Source organism: Haliaeetus leucocephalus, unplaced genomic scaffold, assembly GCF_000737465.1.
Source record: "Haliaeetus leucocephalus isolate CR32 unplaced genomic scaffold, Haliaeetus_leucocephalus-4.0 Scaffold273, whole genome shotgun sequence".
Taxonomy (NCBI): Eukaryota; Metazoa; Chordata; class Aves; order Accipitriformes; family Accipitridae; genus Haliaeetus; species Haliaeetus leucocephalus.
The window spans coordinates 10,044,401-10,058,502 of NW_010972709.1; the positions used below are offsets into that span (position 1 = coordinate 10,044,401).

At 40.3% G+C, this 14,102-nt stretch overlaps 1 protein-coding gene across 1 annotated transcript in view; it reads left to right on the forward strand.

The window, feature by feature from the left end:
• Positions 1 to 14,102, forward strand: part of PREX1 (phosphatidylinositol-3,4,5-trisphosphate-dependent Rac exchange factor 1) — a 173,321-nt gene that overhangs the window by 92,325 nt on the left and 66,894 nt on the right. Inside the window, exon 7 of the mRNA XM_010569790.1 lies at positions 8,715 to 8,876. Within this exon, the coding sequence (XP_010568092.1) occupies positions 8,715 to 8,876 (162 nt within the window). The remainder of the gene's footprint in view (positions 1 to 8,714; positions 8,877 to 14,102) is intronic.

Genomic DNA, 14,102 nt, shown 5'->3' on the forward strand with positions numbered 1-14,102 from the left:
GGGGGGGGAAGTAGATTTAAAAATAACACAACCCTCAAATTAAGTGTTTGCTCTCCCTTTGCTACTGAACTGCAGTTATTGCTCCTGAAATAGCTGTTTTGTATTCATGGGGATTGGATCTTATTTTATCTAATTCCCAGGGCAAACAGATACTACTGTATTCCAACTGATTAGAGAAGTCGTAGACCAGAGCTATCCTACTTTTCTCTTTTGCTTTGTTTTTAGCAAGAGTTAGTGAACATCCAGATTTTCTCTTAACTTTGATATGACCTTGTTATAGCGTAAGTACTTAGTATAGCTAAGTGGTTAGGTTTGATAAAGATAGTATGAACAAAGTTATTCAGACTTGTCTGTGTTTGAAAGTCAACCTAAATATTAGGGTAAGGCTCATATTTAAGATACTATAAATATTTTTTATTAATACTGTATGTGAGTATTCTTCAGAATCATAGCATCTAGCATGGGGTTAATTTGGGTTACTTAATGAATAATATACTGGAGTATCTCCAAGTGAGATACACTTTAAGCATATAGTACCAATAATTTCTAATATACAAAATAAAGTATGGCATCCTGCAGTTGGTGATCTTATGTTTTCTTATCCTTTGATGAAGCTGTTTGGTTTTTTGAACTAACAAATGATGGAGACAAAACAATTAATCAAATTATGGTGATTGATACATTTCAATTTTATTTATATTTTCTATTTTTTGTGAACCAAACTGCAGCTTTGGAGTGGCTGACTCTAAACAGGTTTGGTGGGGTTTGGGGTTTTTTTGTTTGTTTGTTTTGTTTTGTTTGATCGGTTGGTTTGGGGTTTTTTTAGTTGTAAAATTTTGATTGCTTTCTTTCTGTCTAATTTACTAGCCTTACATATGGTTTGAAGGGTGGGACTCAAACCTAGCCATGGTGTTCAGAATCTCTGTGCAAATAGAGAAGTAATAATATTTTTCTCCCTAATACTGTTTTTGTCTGCTTCAGACAGCATGCAAGAAAATTAGTACGGAATTTGTTGGTCAGTAAATTAGTTTTATCCCCAGTCCAAAACCTCTCTAATGTGACTTTCACTTCTTTTTCTTGCTGTGAAACTTCAGCAAATGATTTGAAATCTGTTTGGGGAAGGATGTAAGAGTTCTGAATATCTGTTAGCAATGAGGTTCATTATAAAATTTCCCTAAAAGTGAGAAAGGGGCTTGGACTAGGCTCAAACAAAACAAAACTGTGCTTGCTGTGATGGGCATTATGATTTGGTAAGAAGAAGCAAAGGCAAACAGATGCACAGACCTTGAGAGCATATACTGCGTGTGTGACTTAACTCCAGTGTGTGTAGGTACACTGGAAAGCTTGCCAAGTAAATATTTCTAGCAGAACGTTTTGGATTAAGGCAGCTCTGCAGCTTGTGTCTTACTGATAATAACTGTATGACTCTGTATTAATTAGTGTGAACCATACTACTTAAGAGTAGAAGCAGCTGTTGTGTAAACCAGTCTCTGAACAAAAATAGCCTTTTTCCCTTAATAAAGAGCATTTATGTCAGCAAGAAGAAAACCCTAGGGGAGTGGTGATCATGAGTTAATCACACCATTGGGGGTGTGGATTAGGAGCAGTCCTTTCTGTCTCCTTCCTCTCAGCACATGAGGAATGTACAGCACATGATAGCCGCACCCCTACGGGTTCCTGATAGCCCAGTGCATGTCACAGGGGTTGTTTCTTGTTTGATGTCTATTCTCTTAAGGAATTGCTTGGACTCAGCCAGAAATGCACATTCCACCTCTGATCCTTTAAAAATATCTCATAATGCACACAACTCCATGAACGATTTAGGGCAGTAATTATGTATTGCTTCATGTGATGGAAGACTCATTGGCCCTAGGAGGGAAAGAAAAACCTGGATGCAAAAGGCTGAGTGACCAGGTTCAGAATCCTCTTGAAAGGGAAAGCCTGACAGTGAGGCACACACAGACCTTAATAAATGCAGTGCCTGGACTTTGAAAGGGAAAGATAGGAAGCCAGTGATGCGGATACAGAACAAGATGAAGAAAGGTTAACTCACTGTTTCCCTCTTTTTCCTCTCCATTCTTGTCAGAGCTGGTTAAGGAATAGAACCTTCCAATTGGCTGTGATTGAATATATTTAATCTTTGGGGGTTTGTTTTTTTGTTGTTTTATTTTGGGGTTTCTTTTCCCCTTCCTTTTTCCCCCCAAGAAAAGTGGTGTTGCTCTTAGATTCATGACATTGCCTGGCTGAAATCCAACTCTATGTAGCACAACGTTAAAAACTATATATACCCTACAGGGTTGTAAGGAACACTGCCAATTTATAAATCATACTTCTGTCTTCCACACTTTTTATATATAATCACAAATAACTGGTAATATCTATAAAATTGGAAACTTTTTTTTTACATTTTAATTTAGCATATGTTGTAGATTTGATGGCACATTGAATATAATCTGTTTTACTGATTTACTGTTGCTTGTCTAGTCTTTACCCTGCAGAAACATTAACATAAATTACAAATTTTAAAAATATACAGAATAAAAAAAACCTGCTATGATTGGCAGGTACACAGATAGAGCCTGGTATAACATTTATTTTCTGGTTAGTTTAAGTGGAAAATAAATTTTAATACAAGCAAATATTAAAAACTGTAAAATACAAATCTAAACCTCCTGGAAACATTTATATTCACAAAAAGGTGGGGGTTTGAGTCCTTTTTATTTTTTAAAAAAGCACATTTTGGAGCTGAACACAACTTTTTGAACTGATAAGCAAAGAAATATGCTGTCTTTGTTATCTCTGTAACCCTGAGATGTTCAGTAGGTAACCAACGGATGTACCTCTGAAACTGTATTTTATGTATGCACTGGTTTGTAGTGCAAAGCAAGACAACCTGGCAAGCAATGATTTGCACCAGTCAATGCACAGCGTTAACATTCATTGCACAAAATCTGTGTTAAGCTGTGCCTGAGTGTCCTCAGGAGTGTAAAGATAGGAAGAAGGAATTTTTAAAATATAGAGACTTGTAAATTTCAGCTGCAAAATATGTTTTCAGTTGTCAGTTTTAAGTACCCGAACAGTCGTTTTTGTATGGCAAGGGAGGACATAGGGAAAGATGACAAAGACTTCTTTTTTAAAAAACATCAGTTAAGCAGAATAACATCCTTTTTTCTAGGAAATATTAAAATTGTGTTTACATTTAAAAACCCTCTAGTTTCCTCTGCCTGCCTGTGTTGTTCACTCATCACCCCTCCTGCCACCTCTTTGCATCTTCCTGTGTAATGTTCTTTTGCTAAGTTCTCTCCTCGTAGGGTTTTTTGGTTGGTTGGTTGGGTTTTGGGGGATTAAGCACAAACCCCATATATAAGCAGCTGATATGTCTTACTTCTTATGTGATTTTGTTCTTATATTTATATTCTATCATGTTTAGAACTCTTTTAGCCTTAAGCTATTTAAAGCTGCATCTGAGATTGAAATACTTAAGTTGGAAATCCTTTTACTACATTGCATGATCAAAAACTGGTATTTCTGAGTAGATCAGATGTAGATGTCCTTCCCTTCTGTATGCTGTTCAGGAGGACATTACAGCTGGATGTAGATGTCTTCAAGTGCTCTGTTACTCTCTTTGTAAAATGAGTTGTGTTCTGTGTGTAGGTGTTACGAGTGTCACAACCTCAATCTTTGCAGCTATGAAAGAGGCATGAAATAAAAGGAAAATTCTGTGCCCAGAGGACATGACACAGTTCCCATTTCTGTCTTAGTTCTTTAAAGAACAGAGATAATCCCCCTCCCCCCCCCCAGCTTATGATAAGGAATACCTTCCCACTCCCCCCCCCCCCAAAAAAAAAAAAAAAAGAGAGAGAGAAAAGTCAAAGGATAATGGTGAAGATGATAGATGCTGTGAAAAATACCGGCTTTTCTGTTCTCCACTGCTGGTTAGTCTGAAGAATTAACAAGTCTGTAGCTAGAAAGTAGATGTGTTTTATGAATTATTTTAAGAAACACTTTGCAAGGAATAGTTTTCTGCAGGTGGCAGCAACCTCATTTCCTGGCCCTATTAGTGCACAAGTTGCAATACATAAGATAGTAATTGCAGACATCAATATATATGAGCTTTATGGAGGACAAGACAGTCATACGCAAGGTTTGCCATCTGCTCTGTCTCTCAGCTGCCTTTCAAAATGTCATTGAATGCACTCAGAGTTTACACATCTGTCACTAAAATAAGTAAGTGCCCAGAGCTCCCTGACTGTATTTCAGAAGTGCTAGGCTATGCTCTTTTGGGGAATGGCAGTGTCAGAGCAGCATGGCTCTTCCTCACATGGCTTAAGACTAGGCAGTGGTAGGACAAGTTCTCTGGCTGCCTATGCTGCTTATGCTGTTGAGGCAACTGACTGCCCCAACCAGCACCCTCCCTGCCTTTTCCAGCCTCCTCTCCTGCTCCTTGGGCAGAACTGCAGACAGCTAGCAGGAGTGGGGAAGGTGCTGTGTTCATTGCAGCAGAGGCCTGCTGTGAATGAAGAGTTCTTTCTCTGTGTCCTGGTGATATTTCAGAAAGGGATGTTTAGACAGCTCTAGTGTATACGTATCTGTTTCCAAAGCAGTGTGGGTGACACTTGAGCTGCAGAACTTCATTGATTTTTAATGAGAGTCATGTAGCAAAAATTCTGCACTCTGTTTTGGAAGCATGGAGTAGAGGCTAGTGTCACCAAAGTGCAACACCTCCCTCCTGCCTTTTCTTTTTGAACACTTACTTTCCCTGGCCTTATCTTCAGCAGAAGTAGAGTAAAAACTTCCATAGGGAATTTAATTTGTGATATCAACTGACATTTGTAGCAGCCAACCTCTTTTTCTTGTGGATGTGTTACTCTGTAAATCAGCCAAGAGTTTAAGATCATTAACTCCTCTCTCTTAATGGGATTCTCAGCTGTCAGCACGTTACCTGTCTCCTCTGTCATCCATCTGACAAGAGTCATTGTCAATCTCCATTTATAATTTTCTGAAAAAAGAAATTGTAGCTATGAGTAAATTCTCAAAATACCAAATCTGTGCAAAGAACTGAATAGTTACATTTCATTGGACAAACACTGACATTCCCATCCCTTCATTTGGGCTTTTCTGTCTCCAGGATCTGTCTATGTGGGAATGAGAGCACCTCCCATTGCCATATTTTGATTCTCATGAGACCTGTCTCTTGCATTACTTAAAGGAGTCTCAGTGGCCAGCTAATTTAATCTCAAGATGCAGATTTTGCACTTCTGTAATGCTGGGTCTCAAGATAGTTGCTAGTCCTAGTGAATTAAGTCTTGCTCCAACCAGTGTGAGGAAGCAGAGAGGAAGCACTGAGAGGGTCTGTGCAAAGGCTGAAACGAATCTGTACTACTTTTAACTCTAGCTTCCTCCTTTCAAATATGCCTTCCAATTTTGCTGGTATGTGAGCACCTCACAGTCTAATTATTTATTCTACAGTTGCTCCTGCTAGTAGAAAAGTACAGTTAGGTATGCACAAACCTGTCACATGCTAAAGGTGACTTCTGTCTAAAGAATTTTGTAGAGCAGATCTATGAATCAACACTAGGACAGAGAAAGATCCTTGATTTAGTAGCTCAGAGTGTCTGGATTAGCAAAATGGTTGGATTAGCAGCTATTATAGTCCCTGTAAGTTAATGCAAGCTTCAGCAGAACTTGAACTTCAGCCCACATCCCTCCACTCTCTGACAGGCCATGTAACTAGAGCCTAAAAGTAAGAGTTAATTTGATCTAGAGGTTGTGTATGGACATAATTCAGTTTAGGAGCAGTGCTTGTATTACAGGTTGTGCAACTAACTCAGGTAAGGCAAGCCCCAGTAATACTCGGGGTGATACCTGAAATCAGAGTATGTCAGCGCCAAGCAAGACAGCATGGCACAAAGATCTTAAAATTAATGCCAATACGGCAAAATTTTGTGTGGTGAAGAGACACTTGCTGAGGTTAACATGCTGATGTGGAAAAGCAAAAGACAAATCAGACCACAGATTAAGCCTAGTTGGAGCCCATGACAGGCATTTGGGGATTGTAATCACTTATCTTGGATGAACAACAACTGTAACAGGCTGTCTTTGCCCTTAGCTGTGGGAACTATGGATTGAAGCAATTTAGCTGCGTTCAGCCACAGTGCTGTGCAGGCTCTCAGACTATATTCAAACTCTATACTTGTGTCTCATGCAAAATGATGCAATTCAGCAGCAGTTTGCCATTTAGACACAGGACTTTTAAACAACCAAATAACATGTTGAGGCAAAACAGAACATAGCGAGAAAGTTAAATATTCCAGACAATCTAAAAATGTGGGTCTCAAACACCGTATTATGTATCAAGATGAAATTACCGGACTTAGTTAAGGTTTCTTTAATGTATTTTTATCCAATTGTGGCTGACTATAAAATAGTATTGGTCTAAAAAATGATTAATTGTGAGTTGACAGTGGTTACCCCTTTTGCCAAACCGGTTAATATTGTCAGGTCCCAAGTTTTCCCACTGCTGTTTTTCAGTGGGCAGTGTTAAACTGGGCTGTTGTGCATTGAATCAAGTGAAGCAGAGTCTCTTAGGAACCCCTTCAGAGCAGAGATGTTGTTCGTCTCTGTGTTAATCTCTGAGGTCAAAACAGGTGCCCCATGATATGGGGAAGAGTCCCTGCTAAACTCCTTCTGCTCTCTTGGCCTCTCTCTTTCCCAGTTCAGCACTTTTTCCCACTTTGCCTCTTGGGGAGCCCTCTCCACTTGCCATGGGCCTGTCTTGGAGGTTAAAACACTGAACTGAGTGCCAGAAAGTCTTTGTTCTGCAAGTGACTTGCCATTGGACAAGTTACTCTTCTATAAATGAATTTCTTCCTTCATAAAATGATTATTATATTTCCTGACACATAAAAGCATGGGAGAGATCTGGTTAGTGAATTTCCCTGCAATTTCTGGATACACAGACTCATCATGCACAGAGCTGTAGGTGCTTATCCGCGTGTGATGGGTTGACCTTGGCTAGCTGCTGGCTGCCCACCCAGCTGCTCTCTCAGTCTCACTATTTGACAGGGTGGAGGAGAAAATAAGATGAAAAAATGCTTGTGAATTGAGATAAAGACAGGGAGATGACTCAGTAATTTACCATCACAGGCAAAACAGACTTGACTCGATTTATTGCCATTTAAAATATATTTAGGTAGTGAGAAACAAAACCGCCTTCCTCACAGCCCCCACTTTTTTCCCCAGACTCAACTTCACTCCTGCATTCCCAACTCCTCTACTTTCCCCCCGGCCCTGAGCAGTGCAGGAGATACGGGGAATGGGGGATTGCAGTCAGCATGTAACATTTCCTCTCTGTTGCTTCTTCATCCTCGTGCTTTTCTCTGCTCCAGCATTAGCTCTCCGTGGGCTGCTGTTCTTCAGGATAAGCCTTGTCCTGCATGGGTCCTATATGGGCTGCAGTTCTTGTCAGGAGAACCTGCTTGGGCATGGACTATCCACCTGCCACAGTTCCTTCAGGGAATAAACACCTGCTGCGGCATGTGGTCCTCCACGGGCTGCAGCGTGGATATCTGCTCTGTCATGGCCCTCTCCATGGGTTGCAGGGAGATACCTGCTCCAGCCTGGTCTCTCCAGGTGCTGCAGGGAAATCTCTGCTCTGGCACCTGGAGCACCTCTTCCCCTGCCCTCTCAGGCTTTGGTGCTCATGGGGCTGTTTCTCACACATTTTTCCTCTCTGCCCTGCTGCATTTTGCCCTTTCTTAAACACGTTTTCACAGAGGCGCCGCTGGCTTCTCCGATGGGCTCAGCCGGGTCCTGCCTGCGGGTCTGTTGTGGAGCCGGCTGGAAGCGGCGCAGGGCAGCCCCTCACCTCTCCTCACAGGGGCCCCTGCAGCTCCGCCGTGCCAGTGCCGGGGTACAGACACCTGGTACACTGAGGTATCTGAGTTAGGAGAGGTATTTCACTGGAATCCCTCTTTGGTCAGTGGAAAGAGACAGGCTTCTCATGAGGGCAGTTCCACTCTTTGGTAAATTTGATTTGCACTTTGGTGCATTTCTTTGCTGGTTACAGATCTAAACAACCTCGGTCCTAAAGCTTCATGTGGGTTGTGATTAATCTACACCTGATCGTTTCCTTAAGTACTGTGGGTGGGGTATACAGCGTAGCAGTATTCCTGTAAGGCCATAGTTCATGGAGAACCCCACGTCCATAGCTCTAGTGGTTCCTGGTAAGACCTGCTATAGGCAGAATTTTTATTTGATCAAAGGGGCCTGATCCAACATCACTGAAATACTGAATGCACATCACTGAGGCTGGTATAGCATCTAGACCATGGCTAGGTCAACAGTCCATCTCTTGTCTTTGAAGAAGACGGTGTGGTTTTTTATGTAATCTTTTAATTTGTTTGGCCTTGGTTCACACTAGAAGCAAACACATGTGACACAGCAAAACATACTTCGCTTGAGCTCTTTTAATTTGGCATATTTAACGTGAGTGATAGCTTCATTTATATAGCAGCATTCATATAAAACAGCAGCCTTGCACAGATGAAGAACAGAGAACAGCATCTACAGTAACATGCCCACAACTTCTCTTTAATTTTGCAGTGGTTCTGGCATTTTCCTGTGGGATTGCACACTAATGCTTGTGCCTTTCTATGAGCCACTTCTAAGTTCACATTGCATGTTTTCTTTTCTTTTTTTTTTTTTTCTCAAAGGAATTAGCTAAAAGGACTCCCTCTAAGCATCCTGATCACCCAGCTGTCCAGAACGCATTGCAGGCAATGAAGACAGTCTGCACAAATATCAACGAGACCAAGAGACAGATGGAGAAACTGGAAGCCCTTGAACAGTTGCAGTCCCACATTGAAGGATGGGAGGTATGATGTAGGACTAGCAAGCTCCCTGGAGGCAGTTTGCTATGAAGTTTAATGGGCTGAAGTTTAGTGACCCATACTGTGTACAGGGATTTCCGTTTCTTAGGTGATGTGTAAATGCTCTTGAAGGTGTGGGTGGCATCACTCTGACAAGTTTAGAATTTAGTGTTTATTTTGGGTGTGCAGGCTGCTGCTAAATTGTAGCAGAACAAACGGATTATGAAAGGAAGGAAGGTGTTACAGCTAGAATGGACTGAATTTTCAAATGGACAGATCTCATTTGAAAGACCAAGAGGTCTAGAAGATGAAATCAGGACTGGTCTAAATGACAGAAGTTTCTCTTTATATTCCTACAAGCCTTTAGTTTTTCCGGGAGCTTTGAAAGTTAGCTCACTTCATACATATTTTCTGTATAAAAGATAAAGGTTAGATTAGCAAGGATTAGATCAGAAAGCAAGTGGTATATTTGTGTTTGCTCCAGTTAAGTTACTCATGGATCTGTTTCTAGTGATGTGTTTGTCAGTAGGTGGATCTGTGTAGGTAGAAGCATTTACTATGGAAGGGAGAAAAATAAGAGAGGGAGGAAACTAGGACGTGAAGTTTGGAGGAGGAGGAAGTCTGGAAAAAGAGCTACTCAGTAGAAATACTGGGAAGTCAGGATGGTGTGCAAAGGGTTGGCAGGTTATCTTGTGATGAATTTAGTTGAGGCCCTTGAATCAGTGGAGTTGGAAGCCTCTGGGAGGTGCACTATAGGAAGTCAGTGGTGTTAAATGGTCTCATGGAGAGATTGGCGTCGGCATTTAGTGAGACTGACATTTAAAATGTCAAGGCTGATCATTGCCAGCTGAGGATTTCTTAGCTGAAGACATTTTGTTAGAGGTCATGTAAACTTGCTCATGTTCGGACTCTTGGGTGCTCTCCATGACTCTTCTGGGTTGTTTTTTATCGTTCGTGTATCTTTTAAACCATGCTCATTTTTTCCCTGAAGGATGTTCTTGGCATCCAGCTAAAGACGTGAGAACAACCCAGATATCCAGCTGTGTAATTTTTGGATAGCAAGCTCAGCAAACAAAGTCATACAATGTTCTATAGAGCAAGACTTCTAGAAGTAGGTAAATCTATTTCAGATCAATGCAACTCGTGGGTCATCTAGGCAAGAGGTATGGTTTGAACTCTGGAGCCTGAAGCATGATGATTAAAGTGTCCATAATGTCATAAATGAAGTGGTATTCAAACTTATTCCTTTTTTATTAGGGTTTAACTTATCTACAACAACATTCTGGGACTGAAAACCCTTTCAGATTGTTTTATATACACTGTTTGGTAACAAAGTCTCATAGGTCACTCAGCTCAAAATTTCAAAAAGGAAGAAGTGTTTTTTCCATCCCAGTAAGCTGTAGAACATCTCTAAATTATTCTAGTGGCACATTAAAAGGAGGAAAACTAGCTTTATACATCACATATAGGCCAATGCTCAACATGATGGCATTTTTTTTTTCTTCTGTACACGTAAAGAAACTTGAAACTGACGGTTTAATATCTTCACAGTGCTAGGGGTCTTACAAATTATGACTCTAGAGCAAAGTGCTATTTAACTGTTTTTAGTTCTTTCAGATGCATTTCACAGTTTATTCCTAATGAGAAGGGCTCCTAACTTCTCTCTGTGGAAAGCCGAAATTGCTGAATTAAAGAAATTTTTAGCTTAACAATGCAGTGCTATAAGCCACAGAGCTGGCTGTAGGAGGAGGAAGTCTATAACGCAAATTGACGCCTATTTTTAGTTTACCTGATGGCAGTCTCTCCTATGAAATAGAAAATTTCCCTTTTCTGTTAGCATGGATATGGATTCTGAAACACTGGTGCCCTGTACGTACGGTTATATACCATACATACTAATTCGACAAGGCCTACAACTTCCAACTGTTTTAATCCAAGGCATCTAAACTGTCAAAAAGAAGTGAAGATCAGCTTACTTATGACCAAGTATTTTACGATTATAAGGGATGTAGCCTGAATCGGGGGAGTATGCAAGCAGCCCAGCATGAAGTTTGGCATTAATTTGTTCACGTAATTTGGAACAGGCTCCACCTTGTCTAATGTTTCTGTTTAACCAGACCAGCAGTTTCACTGGTTTCTATGACTTTGCACTTCCTTCCAGCTGTCCCAATGGACCATCCCTGGTCTGATCTTCATCTTATCGCCATCAGTGCCACCCTCAATATTTCCAACATGAAGAACAACGTAACATCATTTTGCTTTTGCAGAGTCTCTTCTGCTTGTGCTTGCGAGTCATCTGTAACTTCACTAAGAGCAGTAGTTGTTTTTTAGAGATATTTCATCAGTTCAACATTTTTTCTTCAACATCTCCACCCTCCAATCCGCATCTCCTAATACAACTGTCGCTGTCACTGTCATATACTGAGCATATATTGGCATCGTCCTGTCAGTGTCTTTCTGAGACAGATTATAATGAGGGGATGTGTTGAAGTAGGCCAAATCTGGGAAGCTGCTGAAGGCCTGCAGCTTAATCAGAGATCTGTTCATCAAAATGAACTCCGCTCAGATTCATTCTTTTGGAATGCACAGAATCCTTGTAGATGTATGTTGTGGATTAGTCTCAGGCAAGTCGATTTGATTCTGGTTAACCTTTCTGGGAAACAAAGACTAGTTTAAAAAAGGGGGAAAGAAAAGTAGAGGATGCATGAGAAGACCAACCTTTGTATACAATCGTTTTGTTTGCTTAGTGAAGAACAAGTTAATATGCTGTTTCTGTTAATTATATATTGATTTTTCTGTGGGGAGAGCTCCTTCTCATGAGTCCTTGTGAATTATTTTTAGTGAACAATTGCTACATATCCTCAAATTCTCCCAGTCTGAAATGCATAGAAAAGCAAAACCCCCATCACAGAACAGCATGACTTGTAAGATATATGTTAGTGCTTAGGCAGATCAATCATTTTATAATTGGCTGTAATTTGCAGTTCTACTAGCTATGATGCTTTCTTTTTCTTTGAGTTTGTTGGGTTTTTTTTCCCTGCAGCTTGGTCCCACTTGGAAAGGTGAGAAATACTGTGTTGACTCTGAAAATATTAAATAAATATTCTTACTTACTCTGTTTCTTACTATTGAAAAACCTCTCAAATGGGTATAAATAGTATAGAAGTAGCTAGGTCAACAGCAAACAGGAAATGCATCAACAGTGTTTAGATACCATCATGATGGGTCTGATGGAAAAATAAAGATTCTTAGATTCTTAAGGCGAGAAGCAACAGTTGCAATCATTTGCTTTCACTTCCTGCACAAAATAGGCCAGATAATTTTACCCAGCAATTCCTGTGTCAGTAAAAGATTGACTCCAATTACTGGTGTCACTGTGTTCATTACTTTTGCTGTATTTCGGTATCTTTCAGAAAACTAAATACTTGATGTTGAGGTGCTCTGAAGCCCAGGTTTTTGCATGGGCAAACCACATGAGGAGCATGCTTTTATGTTGTACAGTCAGTATCTGTTCCTATTTGTGTATTTGTTAGTATGCCTCTGGGGTCGTAATTCTGAGATACAGTGATTTCTCCTGGAGATAATAATGGTCAACAGGTCATTTTCAAAATAACAAGTGCTCATTTCTGGACGTGTATTAACTCTTTCTATGGAATGATTAAGAAAATAAAAACATATTGGCACAGTAGATGAAACTATTGCATCTAGCTAGTTCCTGCATCATTCTATCCAGAATGTATAGAAACACATATGTGAAACACACAAATTGGTATTGCATACTTGGCAGCCTTTAAAGAATAGCTGCTTCCTTGTTAACTAAAAGCAAGACATGGACAGTACAGCTGGCAAGATTCAGTTTAGAAAATCATGTAATCAGAGCTTCATTCACACCTTTAGAGTGACTGCATTGCATTTAGAAAGGCTGATTTCAATTCAGTGACTTTCCCTGAATAGCTTGATGGGACCAGACTGTGCCTTCCTCAACTCTCCGCCCCCCCCCCAAAAAATCACTCATGCAATGTCTAAAATCAATCAAACAGATCTTTCTGGGGTGACTTTACAGATGGAGCTGGATTTCATGCCTATGTACAGAGATGTCTTCAGTTTAAGTGGGATAAATTGTGTTTTACAAAATTTTTCTATTATTTGTGAATATAGGGTTAAGGGACCTTTGGAAATCAAGCAGTTTTGTTGATAATAAATGTCTTGAAATCCAAAGTCAGTTCTCTTTTCCAGTAAGACTCAAGGCAGTGGGGCATACCATCTAATTTACTTCCTTATCTGCATGCTGACTGTGGAAGGAAGTTACTGTTACCCTCGGACGTGCTTCCTCCCAACTCAAAGAGAAATCTAAAAACTAATGAGTGATCCAGAACTGGGTGGTAAATGTTTCCAAGGCCTCAGAGAGTTTTTCTGAAAAGGAACCTTTATTGATAGGATGCTCTTGTACCTTTGAAGTAATACTAGATCAAGGAATTTAAGGCTAGTGCCTAAGGTTTAGCCAAACCATCTTGTTTAGTCCATGGAGCAGTTGAGGAGCAGATTCCCAGCTGTATGCATTCAGGATGTGAGGTCACTTGGAGTTTGCCTGTCCTGAGAGCAACCTGGGACAGCCCTATAGTTGTTTTTCATTTGAGCCCAACTGCTTTTGTCCTAGAGGGCCCCATTTAAAGGACTGTGTGATCACTTTTCCTAGGCATAATCTGAGTAGCAGTTTGGGGAGTGAATGTTTTTAGAGTGATCTTCTGTGGTTTGCAGCTTCTGGGCATCCTCATAGGCTGAAGCGTCTTGAACACGAAACTCAGTTATCTCTATGGCTGTCTAGTGCATATAATGGCTTGTACATAGTAGCTAGCACAGTGTCCAGGACCCAACCTCTGATTTTCATGGCTATGTTTCTAACTTGCATGTGTTTATTAGAACTCCGGAAAGGAGAGCACCTGCATATACTTCTAACAAAAAGAGTTGGAGAGACATATCACCACTGAGATGATTTTGCAGAGAGATGGTTAATAGCGTCGTATGTTGGTATCAGAGCTACAATGTTACGGAAATACCATTATTCTTTTATAAAGCATTCCTAAAGCTATCACTTGTGATACTTGCAATGATAGCTCAGAGTATGAAGAGAAGACTAATGGTCTTGAGAGACTCACAATACAGCTGCTTTGAGAGTGAAAGATATCTTTGGGGAAAAAGTCTCCTGGAGTTTAATAGGGCAGATTTATTGTA